Raw genomic sequence first — 16,975 nt, 5'->3', positions numbered from 1 at the left:
TGTCTCTCCTACTGGTACCAGGAAAGATAAGATGTTCCTCCTTTCCTGGTGCAATGAATCTTATAACATAAATATGTTACATATACTCAAGGTACAAGGACACAGATGGCATGGGGAGGTTGGGAGGATGATCTAAGGCTGGCTCCTTAGTAGATGGAAGAATTCCAGAGCTGAACAACTCAGACCTTTGTCTATCACCTGTCACTGTTTTGCTGTTTTGCCCCTGGGAGGAGCACCATTGTAACTTGTAGTTTATTGGCTTGTGTGCTCAGGTTATCTAGCTACTAGAACCTATCCAGGGGCTCAGGAACTCCCACCCCATCGCTTCACTCCTCCTATGGGGCCTATGGAAAGATGATCTCCAAATTTTATTCCTTCAATGATGTCATATGTGGCACTATTACAATATATTATGAGCTGGGCCTATGTCATAAAGGGGACATTCCAAAGAGAACGCTTCTAGTTAAATATGTATACTAAAGTCAAGTAACTTTTTATCCTTGTGTTGTAAAAAAAAAAAACATTCAACACAGACCAATAAAACTTGGCAGATGGAGGCACCAAGATGACCAAAAAACACTGAAGCTGATTATCAACGCTTTTTACTTAAAAGTGTCATTTTTTTCAAAAGACAAAAAACAACCTAACTTCCTTAAACTGCTTTAAATTAAATACCAGGTGTGTTTATTTCTAGTTTTGGTACATTGGCAGGTGTATTAACAAAATGAAACCTCAGGACATTTCAGACAAAAGCTCTTCTTCAGCTGTGTAGAGATAAAAGTAAACAGTGCAGTAAAGTTCAAGAATTCTGCGGATGATGTCATGATTATGTCAAAATAGAATGTTCATTCCAAAGAGGTTTCAAAGGTTCCTGCACGTAAATGGTTAATGGATGTTGAATGATAATTTAGTGCCTCTGATCTCTGTTTTGATGTTAATGTATTTACAGGTAGTGCATTGTGGTTTATTGCATGGAAGTGTGCCTTTTTAAAGTTCCCCAGAAAGACAGATCTCACTGTGGACTACATATTCTCTTGCTTCTTGTCACTTCTGTACAGTATCAGACCCATTCAATTGATCTTGCTTAATAATTCTACTGTTGAGTTTTTACATGCCATTCCTGCGCTCCCCTGGTGCTGTTCTAGACATTATTGTGTACATTGTGGTTGAATGCTAACCAAGTTTTAAAATAATTTCTTACATTTTATTAGCTTTATTGACAATTATAATAGCTCCTACAATATATGCTGTAGGTCAAACTCACTCCAATTGTCTTAACTACAATCTCAACATATGACTGCCTTCAAAAGTACCAGAATACAGTAGTAAAACAAAATGGAAGTCAGGAATCAAACGTTTTTTAGCACAATAATAATAATAATAATAATAATAATAATAATAATAATAATAATAATAATATTCTTTGGTTTGCACTCCTTTAAAATGTATCTGACATTTTACATCATTAACTTTAAACACCCAGTCATAAAATATGCAGTAATAACATTTTGTAATAAAGCATTTTTTAACCTACCGTAGTTGTTACGGGAACACGCATATGAAACTACAGCAAAAACAATGGTTTGAATAGAATCAATTGGTTTCTTACAGGCTTTATAACATGTATACAGTTTTATTTATTTTTTCCTTGGAGCAACATTTTGCACTGGTACAAACAGAACACAAAGGGGGCCCAGTTGTGCAAGTCCATTGGTGACCTGCCAATAACAAGCCGCTGCTCCCTGTGCTGTGTTCAGAAGCAGGGGTTATTGGCCTGTCGAGAACAACTGTGAAAACATTGAGGCCTTTCATGGATTACCTCGCCTCCATACAAACAGCTTTCAAATGCTTAAGGTTATTTGGCTTCTATCATAAGTTTATGGGGACTCGTGCCCAAAAAACTATTGATGTGCTGAGTTTTTATTGTAATAGATATATATATATATATATATATATATATATATATATATATATATATATATATATATATATATATATATATATATATAGTCGAAAATGTAGATGCCAGCACTACAAAAGTATTCAAGAACAGTTTATAAATCCAGGGTGCTTCGTCTGGGAATCAGGTAATTAGAAGTCTCCAGTGAGAAATCCCATCGAAGGAGAAATGAAGACAGCAACTCCTGTTACAATTAAGTCCACAGCATAAAGGAATTCTCAATAAAAGCAATAGTCATTATTTAAACATATTAAAAACCACAACAATGGCTTACACTTTGGACCCGTAGGTCTTCCTCACAGCACAATAGATATCTGTTGTGCTCTGAGGAAGGCCTACGGGTCGAAACGCATAAATCATTGTTGCACAGATTTTGTATATGTTTACTCACTCTAAAAGAGTTATTCTCCGTTCTTTTGAGCAGTTTGCTTGTCCTATTTTAAAAGACAGGACTGTAAGGCATCTAAAAAGAAAAAAGAAATTCATACCAACAACCTCTAACAATGCCGACTGGATATTGTCATGAGGTCTGTAGATACCTCCAATCTAAAACGTAATACTGTTACATTTAAGAGTGTGCTTTCCCCTTAATGGAATGTGATGGGATGGGGGTGGGGGGACAGAATGTGTGTCCTGCATTGACCACTCTCAGTAAGACAGGTTGACACACCTACAGGACCTTTTTGTTTAATTTCAAACGTACAAGTTCATCCTCTTACCTTGGTCGATGTAAACAACGCTATGAGGGTTGTCTCCAGCGATGAACCCATACTCCAGAAGCAGTCTCTGTTTATCGTGTAGTCCATAGCTAATAACACCTGCTCATATCTCCTGCAGTCTCTGCCTGTTCTGACCTCAGAGCACTGACTCTTCTCATTAAAAGCAGCTGTCACCTGATCTTGCACAGAAAACGGACAAATGACAAAAACAGGAGGTATAGCATCTTAGGTCCTAAGATATCTGAACTTTATGGTGACAAATGGGCCATCTGATGAATAAATCTTCTGACTTTTGGGAATGTTCTCAAATAAAACAAAATCATGTCACTGAAAGCTGGAAATTTCACTTCAAACGCAGATTAAAGTTAAACTAAAACTGATCAAAGTTAGAAAACTGAAGTTAAAATAACCAATAGTAAAAGTTATATTCCCAAAGGACATAATAGGGCACATAGTAGGTAAAGCAAAGACTCATAACACAAAGTTCTGCAATTGAATTTAAGTGCAGTCTAAATGGCTGTTCATGCATCATGGCCATTAACTACTGCTGGCAAGACATCTCATCAAGGGAGCATATCTTAAGTGACTGCCGTGTGCACAGACTTCACAGACATCTGTGGACTTTCACAGGAGAGTCTCAAAGATACCGTATATATTCGTTTTTTTTTTGGTTTGCTTTTTTGTTTCTAGGACTTGACCTAATACTGTAGCTGGGCTTGTTTAGAAAAGTTTTTTTTTTTTTTTTTTTTTTTGTATGCACTAAACCAATAAACCATTTTGGATTGCTGCCTAAAGTTAAATACAACTTCAAGAACTCCCAAAACATTTGGTTGATTTCCTCTTCTGGTTGATGTGCTTTTCTTTCCTGATAACATTCTGACTTGGATTACTACTGTAAATGGGGGCCTGTTATTTAAATACCTAATACTTATCTGTGATTGACTTCTTTCTATCAAATCTCATAGACGTATGTTTCCTTCAAATCTTGAGACTGACCGACTGACAAATATTTCTTAGTTAATATAATTGTGGATGTTGTTCCTTGTATAATTGTTGCCTATATACCTTAGTGGTTTTAATACTATGCAGTAACTGTACAGTACAGGATCTTTTGGGTTACACAGAATTCTCTTAGCAAGAAACAGATGTGGCAGTGAATTTTGTTTGATCAGGTTTCAACTGTAAATAATATTAAAATATGAATTTAAATGAACTGAGCTTTTCAGCAATCTTGTTTTTTTTTTTTTTACCTCACTTACTGAGAGGACCCTTAACATCATTGGAAAGAAAATAAACTGTGAAATGCATACAACAGTAGATAGTGCTTTTTACCTTTTAATGTGTTCACCCATATACCTTCCCAGCACTGTTGACATTTGCCAAGCAAAGAAATAATCAGGTCGCCAGCCTGCAAAAAATAATTCTCTAGATTTGGGATTACCATGGCCGTAACTGTCATACAATTACATTCCCCCTTCCCTTTTAATGTTTAGAGCATCTTACAATATAGATATGTATCAAAAAGTGTTTGCTCAAAAAACAGATGTCTCAGTTTACTGGACAGCTGCCATAATTGAATCAAAATGAAACTAAATTTGAAGGTATTAAGTGTTTACACAACCTAGTAAATATGCAGTCTGTAAACAAAAAGGTTTATAAGATGCTGAAAGTGCAAGGGTGGATTTATTAAAACATAGAAGCATACCCACTCTGCCTTGCTTCAATAAATAAGATAATCCCTAGCTAGGAAATGTTTTATTTGTATTCACCTCATATAAAACTAACCTTAAGTGACATTGTGATCATAAGGCCTCTTCCTGTATCTGAAAAACAAAAAAAGACAACAGGACAATTAATGCAGTTGAAATTCTTTTTAGATTTAATGAAGAATTCAGTACTGGGGAACGTCTGTATACTGTATTTGTTACCAACACAATGCGTTTCATTATATACCACCACAATTAAAATAAAATGAGTCGAATTTATTAATTTAACTGGGATATGGTGAAGAAAGGAGTCGCTGTGTGAATATAAAATTTCTTGTCAGTCTGCACTTATTTCAATTACATTTGTACTTGATATCTAGATATCTGCTAATCCAGTTGTGATCAAAAAGCTGGGACGGTATCTCTTCAGCTCAAGTTATTAAGAGTATCATACAATTTTCACCATGTGAAGCATTCAATCCACAAATCCTAGAGTCTTGATTTGAGCTGTTTAGAGAACATTTCTTAAAAATGTCTCCTTCAAAAAGTTGCTTCTTGAGCTACAGGAAAAAGTTATTACATTTCACACTGCGTACAAGGAAACGACACTTGCTAAATAATGCCCTATTCAAATTGCATTGTAGTTGTACAGCGCCCTTGTCTAATGCTGTGCCCACGTTCTTTTTTCTTTCAATTCACTCCCTGACCATTCTCCATGACAAACAGCAGAGGGCGCTTCTCCAAAGATATTCTTAAAACAAGATCCTCATCTCAGCAACGGTATTTTATCCATATTTATATGAATCATATGAATCCATATTTCACCGCACATAATTTCCTAACACTATCTATTTTATAATGCTTAAGGTCTTCTTCAAAGTGTTGACAGTGCAACTTCTCGAACTTCATACAGTTCACATAGAATAAAAAAAAATCTAAAAAAAAAAAAAAATTTAATTTAAAAAATCGTGACCGAAGACGATGTACCAAGATACTCGCCGAAAGACATTCTACTTGAATACATACCAACCAAGATATCAAGACCGCCTACTTCTGTCACGCAGGCGGTTATTTATAGGATATAAAGAGAGATACCTCGTGGAAGTTGGTTACTTATTGCCGGTTTCTTATTCGCGGTATAGTTGACAAAGCAGCGCGTCCTTTTTCTGTGTGTTTTAACTCACACATCATGCTCAATTAAGATATTGAAACTATTTAAAAAATAATCGCTTCTTCTTTAAAAAAAAATGTGGCGATTAAGGTTAACACATGCAGGTGCATCACACTGGGCAAGGCAATCCACACAGAGGCGGAGGGACAGCGCTTACCCGGGACCGTTCACTAAAGCATTAGGCCGATACCGCTGTACAAAAGATCCGGATCCTTTGCAAGGAGCGTATATCGGACTGTATATATCATTAGGTCACCTACCAGCCCTGCTGTTGCCTTCCTATGTGTACGCTACACACTTCTCTGCGCCAGCCTCAAGTCCGCCCCGGACTTTCTCACCAGGTTAAAGTCCGACGAGTGGGTCCACTTCTAACACCAACGTCGCGATCTCTGTTCCCGCAGGCAGGCGCATCACACAGAGCGAAGCAATCCACACAGCGGAGAAGGGCGGGCGCGAACCCTGGACCTTTCGCACTGAACCAGCGCCGATACCACTGCGAAAAACAGCCGGCACGCTGTTTTGGGCCGGTATAAATACATATGGGTGACATAGAGGGCTTCCACTTGTGTGAGAAATAGGCGCTGAAATAAGTTGCCAAAAACAATTTAACCACTGAAATATCCCAGTTACTTATTCAATTTGTGTTACATTTGCGGGATGTAATTAAGAAGCTCGAAGGCGAACAGGAAGCTGGCCGAATAAGAAGCCAACTTTAAGCATCATACTTTGGACCCCGTTTATCAATAAGTGCAAAGTGATTCCTATGCATTTTTATTGGTTACACTCCGGGGTGCTGCTGCTAATGGGGTACGACTTGCTCACTAAAATCTTTTGTGTTTTTGCAAAGAGGGAGTGTTAACCTATATAGCGATACCTCGATATTTAGTGAGCAAGGCGTCTAAGGGGGTAAATGGGGCAAAACAAGCGGGAAATATAGCGTACCGCTATGCTGCTGATACAGATTTGTTATTAATATTTTCGTGGTTATTTTTTAAATAGTAGCAATATATTAATTGAGCATGATGTGTAATGAGTTAAAACACACATAAAAAAAGGACACGCTTCTTTGTCAACTGCACAGCGAATAAGGAACGGGGAATAAGTCACCCATTGCAAGGTGGTTGCTGAAAGCGTACGAGCACCTGGGGGGTTGCAATCGAATCTGTTTATTATTTACCCAGAATGCATTCAGCGTTATCTACAGTATTGGTTTTGCTAACGAGCGTCTGGTTGGTACTGTGTCCACAGACGGTCTTCTGATTGTCCGCTTGCAGTTTTCGCAGCCGTGAAGATTTACCAGAGAGCACCTGTGGAAGTTATTTTGGCTGGAGTTCTGGTGCGTAATGTTTAATTTCGATTTTAAACTTGCGAGTTACATTGTAGTTAAAATATTGCAAGCACATCTATAACCGCCTGTATACACAATATGCCTTTATGTAATTTGATGTGTTACATTTAGACGTAACTTTGGCGGTTAATAGAGTAAGTTATTATAACAATAAACTGAAGAAAAGAAATATGAAATTATATGTTACATACAAGTTCCAGTTACTGCGCCTTTAATTTAGAATGTACCTTTCACCCTCCACTCCTCACTGTTGTTGTAGGCCTGCTCAGTGAGCCAACACCAGTGAGTCATTAACAAGCCAACGAATCGACGCAGTAAAATATGTGCAGTATATATATATTTTATATTTTAAACGCCGATTTATAGTTTTCTTTCAGATATAGCTATTGGCTAATACAGGTAAAACATATTCTCCAGCGTGTGCAAGTATTTATTTTGACATTGTCTAGATTAGAATGACTAATTTGAAGTAAAGCTAAATAAATATGACAGCAGTATGCAACAAAATGGCAGGCATTGTTACAGTTGAGGCACGGTTTTGCAGCAAGGTAAAAATATTATTACCAAATAACCAAGTGCAACATTTTCTTCTAGGATTTATTAGCAACACTGCATTTGAAAAATGTCGACTCCCAGGGTTGCTTTGGTAACAGGAGCTAATAAAGGGATAGGGTTTGCAACGGTGCGGTCTCTTTGCAAACAATTCAGCGGGGACGTGTACCTGACAGCGCGAGACCCAGAACGGGGCATGGCAGCAGTGCAAAGTTTGCAGTCTGAAGGGCTAAACCCCTTGTTCTATCAACTGGACATCAACGATATCAACAGCATTAGGAAGGTGAGGGACTTTATGAAGGAGAAGTATGGAGGGCTGGATGTGCTCATCAACAACGCTGGAATTGCTTTCAAAGGTACATTTAACACAATACTTTATTTTTGTTAACAATGATAATATCCTTCGCATTTATATTTGCAGATGTTGCACATTTGTATAAGTGTAGCTGCCGATGTGCGGTGCCAGTAATTCAGATTGTATCCTCCCTCCTTTTAACAGCAAACGTTATTGTCTTAATTACTTTTCCCCCCGGAGGCCGGTACGAGGCACGTCTTCATGAAAGGTTTTGCGGTACTATGGAGCACAGAGACTTGCAGTTATATTCTGTGTGCACGATTCATCCTGCAGTTTAGACGGAAGCTGCAGGGTGCTGCTGCGGGCACCACAATAAACTACAGCAAATGAACATGCCTGTATTTCTGACTTACAAATTTAATAATAATAATAAAATAATAATAATAAAAATGTAATAATAAAAAACGGTTTCCTGTGTGAGACCATTTCTGCAGATGTCTGCATAATTGTGAATTGGGGAATCCTAATAGATTGGTGATTTAAACCTTTTCGTTTATGATTTAAAAATATTGTAGCGTTGGATGTAAAGATGTACTCAGAATAAAATTAAGTGGGCGAGTAGAACACGTTCTTATTACGTACTGTTTCATACATGGTAACATTCTGACAATTAAATATAGTTCAGTATTGAACACTTGATTTGGTATGTTTGATGTTTATAAATAAGAGTGAAGTTAACGTTTGGGGAGAGGGGCCCACAATAAGGTCCTGCACTGTGGCCCATCTTCCTCTTCCTCCCCCACTGATGTGATGTCGTTTCCAGGTGATAAGGTAATGCTGGGCCTTCTCCTGCTGAAAATTCCAGCAGCTGGTGACCATTAAGAGTTGGGAATTGGAATAAACATTCATTTGCCTACTACTAGGCACCCAACATGTATATACAGTCCTGGAAAAAACAGTTAAATTCATTTTGGGGAGTACCCAAAAACTAACTTTAGAACTTTACTGTAAATATGTTTGTAATATATGTATTGTTTTTCTTGGACCAGTTTAACCAGCTCCTAAACCAGCACCTAGTCTCCTGTACCAGCTCTGACTAGTATAGACTGAAAATTAAAAACACAAGTTAACTTCCTGTACAATTATAATAAAACTTGATCCTTACCATGGAAATAGTGTTTTTTCCCCATAGTGGGGGGGGGGGTGATGTTACTAACATACTTTTCCTCTAGTGACACAAAGAGCTAACAGGCTTTCTTTCTGAACAGTGCAAGATACAGCACCCTTTGAAATTCAAGCAGATGTGACACTAAGAACAAACTTCTTTAGTACCAGAGAGATCTGCAATGAACTCCTTCCTATTATTAAACCACAAGGTAAGGGCAGTTATTGTATGTGATCCAGTGTAGTAACAAAATGTAGTAGGTATAGACTCAATGCACGCCTTAATACTGAATTAACTGATGTTAACATCAGTTTTGCAACAAAGCAAATGTTGAATTTTACTATTTTGTTTTTAGCTTTTATTTTATATCAAGTCGCTAAAATCCTTTTGCTTGTCATTTTGAAAATCAGTCAGATGTTTAACACATTTGAATGAATACAAACCATTGTGTGAGAAGACAAATTAAGAAACTAAAGGTTAAATATGTAATGCATGATAATAATTTCCCACCCCTTTCCATGTTTTCCTTCTTTCTGTGTAGGGCGAGTTGTGAATGTTTCCAGTATATGCAGCGCTACAGCTCTGAAAAAATGCAGCCCAGACTTGCAAGCAAAGTTCACCAGCGATACCATCACAGAGGACGAACTGGTCAAACTTATGGAGAAGTTTGTCGAAGACGCAAAGAGCGGGGTGCACGTCCAGCAGGGCTGGCCAAACTGGGGTTACGGAGTGTCCAAAATTGGGGTGACCGTCTTGTCCAGGATTCAGGCCAGGAGAATGAAGAAAGAGAGACCACAGGACAGGATCTTGCTGAACGCCTGCTGTCCGGGGTGGACGAGGACCGACATGGCTGGTCCGAACGCCACTAAATCCCCAGATGAAGGGGCCGTCACCCTGGTGTATCTGGCTCTTTTACCCCCAGAAGCTGATGAGCCACATGGGCAGTTTGTCATTGATAAGAAAGTTCAGAATTGGTGATTGCAATTAATTGCACACCCTAAGAAAAGCAGCTGTGTGTCTAGCTAAAGTCAATGCATAACATAACTAACTACTGGATGCCAGTCTAGTAAAATATTAAGTTTTAATTTGAAAGCACAGACTTACACAAATATAGTACAGTATAAAGTTACAATCATTTTGGATAATAATATACAGTTGTGGCAAAGCATATATTCTTGTTATTGTATGGAAATGCAAAATAATTAATGAATAAAATTGTGCATTACTGTATGATGATTTTGTAATTGAAGTTCTTGTCAGCTTCAGAGAAAAAAAATAGTGATATACTGTTGTGTTTCCTGCATCCATGAACTTAGGTCTGTTTGATTGTGTTTTACAGGAACTAGATTTGGGTAAAAATAAAAGTAAAACAGTTAAGAGAGTTAAGGCAGTTTTATGGATGTACAATAAAGTTGTAATCCCTTATCTTTGATTCTAATGAAATTGTTAACCCTTTAAGGTACATGGGACATGTGTCTCTCAAATAAAATAATAACTTTCTTATGCACAAAACAGTGTAAAATTTACTGACAGGCTGGATCTGGTCATCCAAATTTTTAGTTTCCTCAAATGTATTTTAAGAAGAACCCGTTTGAAGAACCGCGCAATTCCTTGTGTATCTTAAGGGGTTAAAGGAGAGCCTCGTGGTTAGCATTTCACATTAAAATTCAGAAGGCTGAAAACTAGACATCTCTTACCACCTTACTGGTAATGAAAGTAATTTAATAAGGTGCGTCCGTGTACATTCTGGCCAAAAACAAAAATCGACCCGTTTTTCATTTTCCAATTTCTGAGTGTGAAATACAAAAACTGAATCACGCTTGTTTTCCCGTTTTTCATACTGCTTTTTGCAACAAAATATTCGAAATTGAATAATCTGTAATACAAAAATAATTAATAGACTGTAGGAACAAAACGTGAAATCACTCTCCAAGAGTCGGTGATAAAAAAAAAGGTAGTCTTTATTCAAGCAGATATTTGGAGAGCGAACACTTCACAATTTGTTAATGCTTCTCAAACAGGTACACACTTAAATAATGATAAATACACCAACTTATCAGGAGGGAAAGACCTATTCAACCAAGCGTGCGAGCTCCCTTTACTGATCCTATGGCAAGCTCTGTAAGACGCTGACATTTCCTCTGTCCCTGCAGTTTGCAGCTCTTACAAAAGAAGGAAATGCGATACAATGTGAAACTGTAAACAGAATTCACCTCCACCCTTCACCATATTCCGTAACAAAAGAACCCCCCACTGCAGCATGCAAACTCCACAACATTTAATATCTTAAAAATTATTTAGCGCCTTCAAGACCTTTAAAGAAAGATCAGACACTGCCAGCTCTGTGTCCCGCTGTTATGACGATGCAATAATTTCGCGCCTGTGCTTATTGTCGTGGAAGTGTTCTGCTGTTTACCAGCATTATTTATTAATTAATTTAGCAGTTGTTACATTGTACTGTATTACAATGCAGCATTAGGTCTACATTAAGTTCATATAATAATCATCCTTGTATCACTCAGATACAGTGCATTATACTAATACTAGAAATAACAAGCCTTCACACAGGGGGGGGGGGGGGGGGGGGGGGATCCAGGTACGGTTCTTAATATTTATATCTGGCTTTATAAATTAACTCTACAATCTGAACTAGACTATATTATCATGGCACATTTGTTCAGGGCGCTCGCGTACAAAACTCCTGTTTCACTTGGGGGGTGCATCCATAGATATAAATATCAATGCATTGATGCAGAACACGTCATAACATCCGGACACATTCGATACAAGTAGAGCACGCCTAGTACTTTTTTTAAAAAATTGTATATTATGTTATTTATAATTATTTGTATTACAGAGATTTATCTCTTAATATTTTCAAAACACAATCATTATTTTAAAGATCAAACGTAAATATCACTGCAAGCAAAGCCCAGTTACTATTTTCCAACTAAACGCTAATTGCAATTTTGGAATAACACACAACAAATCAATCACACAGACAAAGTAGGCAACAGTAATTGTGTTTGTATCCCATACCAGTCTTTATAAACAAACCAAAACTAATAAATACGAGACTGATAGACAATGAACTTATATTGCGGATCTAAGTAGACAAAAGAAAAAGAGGATACAGAAACAACTGGTTGATAACTGAAAACCTTAATATTAATGGAGGAGAATTCATAACATATTGTATAGAAAATATATATATATATATATTATATATATATATATTATAGATATATATATATAATATATATATATATATATATGAAAAGTTAAACACGAAACGCCAAGACTTATTTAGCAGTAGTAGATTTTGTCTGACATTCCCATCAGCGAGTTCCACTGTAAACATCTCGCATCCTGGAATGTACCACTAAACTTTAGATGACTAGGGTATGCCAAATAAACATGTTAAAATTGCGAGAAAAGGCCTCACAACAAAAGTAGTATACAATGACTGAAACCCATCCCTATACACAAGTTTCACATTTCAACGTTTAATAGTTAGCTTTTCTTTTACAATACACAAACGCTCTCTGTAAAACACCCCGCTCTGGAATTGTGCTATGCCACCAGGAAGCATTGGCCGCATCAGCTGAGGTGAGGATTCGTGCTGTTTCTCTGTCAGCTGGCCGATGCAGCTTTAACGTTGCTGGATGGGTAGTCTGTGGTTATCTAACCGTGCAAACTGGAATTAGGTTTTGTTGCTTGCTGACTAAGATAAAGAAATTGACCCCATCCTGTCATGCTGTGCAGAATTCACGTTGTAAGAGCTGTGTTTTGAAGCGGGAGGGTGAGTCACTTCGTTATGTTCTGTAATTTGATCCAATGAATAATAAACTTGGTAGCCCACAGTAAGCTCGTGACAGCCATGTTTGCCTGAATTGGGCAGCTGTAAATTTATTTCTGCTTTTAGTGAGGGAAAATAGTCTGAGTTGTTATTATTAACCGGAGAAATGGGTTATCATTTTTTACTGGTTTAAATGATACAATCTAACGATCGAGTTACAATGTTTATAAATGTTTGTTTTTTGGGTTTTTTTTTAATGCATTTGTATTGACACACTGGTACATTTTATTGTATTAAAATAGTAAGTGTAATTTGAGTTGACAGTGTGCTTTAAATACACTTCAAAGCCCCACAGTCTAGGGTTGACATAAGGCAATAGAAATGATATATTGTACAATTTGCCTATAAAAAAAGTACCAAATTATATTAAGCAAATTACCAGTGTAGTCTTTCCATTACCTTGGATGCAGTGTGATAACTAGTCATTGCCACCAGTTGCCCGTTTCACAACATACACGCAATATTGGGACAGCACAAGCAAAAGGTGACACAAGCAGCAGTCAGCAGGGAGAAAAGTGGCTTTTCGGAGGCTACCTGGGGAGCTAGTTTGGTTAACTGGTAAATCTTAATTATTTCTTGCTGACTGCTATTTGATATCGTGTTAATGAAAATGTGGAGGAATGCCAGTAATGAATGTGCGGTGTTGTTTAGGCATGGGCTATGATCCCAACCCACTAGGTGAACAGAACAGGTGGCAATCTTTTTTTTTTAATGGCATGATTGTTAATAGAAACTGAAAACATGTACATCATGCACTTTTATTCTCACAGCATGCAGCTGATCTTTCTTAACCACTGAAAACAGCATGTTTTTAAGGGATTAAAAGTTACATTCAACCCACATATTCCTCTTTTCTCTGGCTTTATTCTGTAGCTACGGTATTAAATTGTATAACCATAACTTTTTTTTATTTTTATTTTTTTTATCATACTCATCACTTAAGACATTATCATGTAGGCAATTGCTAACTGTCTGCCCCTTTACAAATTTGTATACAGTAAGATTAAAGAAATATAAATATGTTTACTAACATCTGAACTGAGTAAACATCGCACACTGAGACTGGAACACTGAAATGAAAACATTTCCTGTGTTGGTTTTCAAATGTATTCATGTTGCCACATGGAATGTGGGTTACCTGTCTGAAGATACCAAAATAGCTCTGTCTCGAACAAAAAAACACTTTTAAATATATTACTGATTACTGATGCAGCGTGTTCTGTCGGTGAAAAGTGTGACTGTACGTTGTTATTTATTTTTTAAATAATTTGCTTGCGCTTAACCCACATAGTCCCTCTATATGCCTTCCCTCATTAAGCTTAGGTGTGACAGAAACTGCTGCAGTATGTGGTGCTGCTGCTGACAAGAAAGGCAGCCGCTTTTGCTTTCATGAGATAGTCTTTCCATGTTTATTAAAGTCATCTAAAATGTGTTTAAAGGGAATGCACACTTAGCTTAAATGTGACAGTGCTTTGTATATCTACAATCAGCTCTGAAACCACTAGATTTCCATTGGCTGGTGTGAGATGGACTTGTTTTTTAGTTGTTGACAGTAAACGTGCTATATACTGTTATGGCAATCAGTGTGGAGGATGGTCTGTTAGAGTTAATTTTACAGCAGCCCTCACAATATTGAAATTAGTTTTGGTGACTAATGGGAGAATTGCAATAGAAGGGGAAAGGCTTCATCGTATTACTAACTTTTTCACTCAGTCCTTAGCTAGTTCAGTGGTAACAAACAACAGTTTATTTTATGGAAAAATCTAACTAACTGTAAATGCTTTGCAAAACAAGAAATATGGAAAATAAAAAGTCAAGAGAATATGGAAGTTTAGGATAAAACCATTTACGACAGATGGGGACCTCCAGGCAACAACACTGTGTATTAAACTTTTTTTGTTTTTAGCTGATACATTTTGGCAGAAAACGTTCTTGCTATGAACGTTTCCAATTTTCCCACAGTGCCACTGAGAACTGGTAGAAGGAGTTTCTATTATAAAACAATGCAGCACACAGTTCCTGTGGAGTCACTAGAGCTATATGCAGATGTTTTGTTTTTTTGGTCCGAACAAACTGCCTGCTCTCTGCATTCTGCCCACAAACAATGAATTGAAATCTTGCAATGACAGCACAAAAACCATCACTGTAAACCCGAGCTTGTCAGTATTCACAGAGCATTGATCTGTTTTGTGATAAGGGTGGTCTTTGCAGACAACATTTTATTTTGCCATCAATAAAACCACAATTAGTGTTATTTAGTTATTCCAGTACATACCCTCAACTTTAATATATTTAAAGGAATGTGATACCCTAAAACTCTCCTCTTTATTGGCATTTATCTCGATAACCAGAGAAATTACCTTAGCTAAATTGCAGTGCGGTAAACATGTCTTCTTCATTTTGCATAGCACCTTGAATGGGAATGTGACAGGAAGCATTTGTTATGTAAAAGCATGTGCTCGGCAACAAAATGTTCATAATTGTATGCATTTTGGGAAGATACGGCACGTTTATCGTTTTGTTTGGTTTGCAGACTCGTTGATCATATTCCAGGAGAATGAAGGCAAGCTTGTAGCAGTTATTGTCTCTACACATTACAGACTTGTTCTGACTTCTAAGAAGAGGGTACTGTATCTGTGGCAAGTTGATGGGATTGCAGAAAGCAACATTAATTCACTTTGAAGGTAAATGACTACCTGTCACACTAACATATGGTTATGTTGCTGGACAGAAGCGTTTACCAGGGATTAATTGTTGACTTAAAAAAAAAAAAAAATCAGTTTAAGGATCAGAAATGGCTACAGTTTCACTTCCATTTTTTTCTGTCTGCTTTGTTTGATGAATGCAGATAGAAAAAAATGGTTTGAGTTGCTTTGGAATGAAATCTTTGTATTGTGTTGTGCAATTGTATTGTACAGTATGATGGGTGTCTCTTGCAGTATAGATTATCACAGTTTGGTTGAAGCTAAGTGCAGAATGATGACAACATAAGAGACCGCCTTCACAACTTGGGCTATTCTAAATACTAAACAGATCTTTTATTACAAATAAAAAAGTGTTGTTTTTAACAGGATAAGATGTACTGAAATTGACACATTCCAGTAAAGAAAAGCTGTTAAAACAACTTAACATGAGGAAAAGATAAAAAAAATTTAAAAAAAGAATTGTCTGATTGGATAACCCTGTTAGCCTTACAGTACTGTAGTTACAGTAGTTCGTCACAGATCCAGTTAAACCACAACTGTAATGGGATTGGCTAAGTATTGGGATTCCAATGTAATTGGTTTTGTTGTGTGTGATGAAGCAGTTAGCCCCATACAGTGTGAGAGTTCGATGTTGTTATGATGGAGTCAGTTGATTTTCTATTAACACTATACAGTAGCTACAGTACTAAAAGTATCCAGTAGTCTAGTCTTTCTGTGAGCTTTAGTGAAAGAAAGGATATGAAAATTTGACATGTTTAGTTGCTAGATCTCTTCCTTATTCTTTTTCCAAATATTGACCCAAGAAAAAAAAGCTTTTATGTTGCACAATCACTATGTGTTTCCATTAAGTACATTTTGAAATGCTTTATTTCCTAGAAGCCTTATGTACAGAAGGTCTGGGAAGGGTAGTTTGACTTTAGGGTTGCCACCTTGTCTACAGACCAAACCCGGACATTTTTCTCAGTCAGCCTAGGTATATCAAAACTGATGTATAGTGTAATACAGTTTAACACATCTCGGTTCAAATCAATAATCATTAAGCAACGCCGTGGCAAATCAATGCAATTTCTGAAGCAACGGACCTGTCTACCACTAAATATGCAATGTGTATACATACATGCACGCATATATGTGGTTTAATTACCATTACATGTTGTAAGTAATCCATATTTTACTGTAAAGGTTATGTATTTAATCACATGCAGATCAGTGTAATGTAAAGCATTACTCAAATGCTGGGGGCACAGTAGAATGTACACATCAGTGCCAAACAGTACGTTTCTAATAAGATAGTGAAAATTCTTAAAGCAACTAATGTACCGTATAACTGGACATTTTGGCTGGTATTAAATTTGCAGATTTGCTACCTTGGTAGATTTTGATGGTTTTTGAATTGGCATTTATCAAAATGTCAGTTTTGTATTCCTACTTTTAATTTAAAAAACATTCAAATACATGTTTACTTAATGAAATGTGTCTGCTAAAACAGTATCTA

General features: G+C 36.9%; 2 protein-coding genes and 1 long non-coding RNA gene across 5 annotated transcripts in view; 2 read left to right on the top strand and 1 right to left on the bottom strand.

Annotated features, from left to right (window-relative positions):
- Nucleotides 1-2,016: 2,016 nt before the first annotated feature.
- LOC121320347 lies at nucleotides 2,017-4,504 on the bottom strand. Its single transcript, XR_005950832.1, has 3 exons — nucleotides 4,465-4,504; nucleotides 2,352-2,853; nucleotides 2,017-2,144 (listed from the first exon to the last, which is right to left on the bottom strand). It is a non-coding gene; the product is annotated as an uncharacterized LOC121320347 (long non-coding RNA).
- Nucleotides 4,505-6,748: 2,244 nt separating this feature from the next.
- On the top strand, nucleotides 6,749-10,146 carry LOC121320717 (carbonyl reductase [NADPH] 1-like). Of its 2 annotated transcripts, none has more exons than XM_041259294.1 (4): nucleotides 6,749-6,892; nucleotides 7,499-7,812; nucleotides 9,020-9,127; nucleotides 9,458-10,146. In XM_041259294.1, exons 2-4 carry the CDS (start codon nucleotides 7,527-7,529, stop codon nucleotides 9,892-9,894), a joined length of 831 nt encoding a protein of 276 aa, XP_041115228.1. In that variant the 5' UTR covers nucleotides 6,749-6,892; nucleotides 7,499-7,526; the 3' UTR covers nucleotides 9,895-10,146. The 2 variants fall into 2 exon arrangements, with proteins under 2 accessions (XP_041115228.1, XP_041115229.1); XM_041259295.1 differs by lacking the exon at nucleotides 6,749-6,892 and adding an exon at nucleotides 7,183-7,303.
- A 2,364-nt stretch (nucleotides 10,147-12,510) lies between these two features.
- Nucleotides 12,511-16,975, top strand: part of LOC121320716 (protein dopey-2-like) — a 44,375-nt gene continuing 39,910 nt past the window's right edge. Inside the window, exons 1-2 of one of the 2 annotated variants that reach the window (XM_041259293.1) lie at nucleotides 12,511-12,718; nucleotides 15,309-15,459. The gene's annotated coding sequence lies outside the window, so the exon portion shown is untranslated. The remainder of the gene's footprint in view (nucleotides 12,719-15,308; nucleotides 15,460-16,975) is intronic. The other variant, XM_041259291.1, reaches the window with a different exon arrangement.

Source organism: Polyodon spathula, chromosome 9, assembly GCF_017654505.1.
Source record: "Polyodon spathula isolate WHYD16114869_AA chromosome 9, ASM1765450v1, whole genome shotgun sequence".
NCBI classification, from domain to species: domain Eukaryota; kingdom Metazoa; phylum Chordata; class Actinopteri; order Acipenseriformes; family Polyodontidae; genus Polyodon; species Polyodon spathula.
This window is presented reverse-complemented; position numbering and strand designations above follow the sequence as displayed.

Coding starts and splice junctions, on each gene's coding strand:
- LOC121320717 (XM_041259294.1), top strand. CDS start 7,527: ATGTCGACTCCCAGGGTTGCTTTGGTAACAGGAGCTAATAAAGGGATA. Junction 7,813..9,019: donor CGCTGGAATTGCTTTCAAAG/GTACATTTAACA, acceptor CTTTCTGAACAG/TGCAAGATACAGCACCCTTT. Junction 9,128..9,457: donor TCCTATTATTAAACCACAAG/GTAAGGGCAGTT, acceptor CTTTCTGTGTAG/GGCGAGTTGTGAATGTTTCC.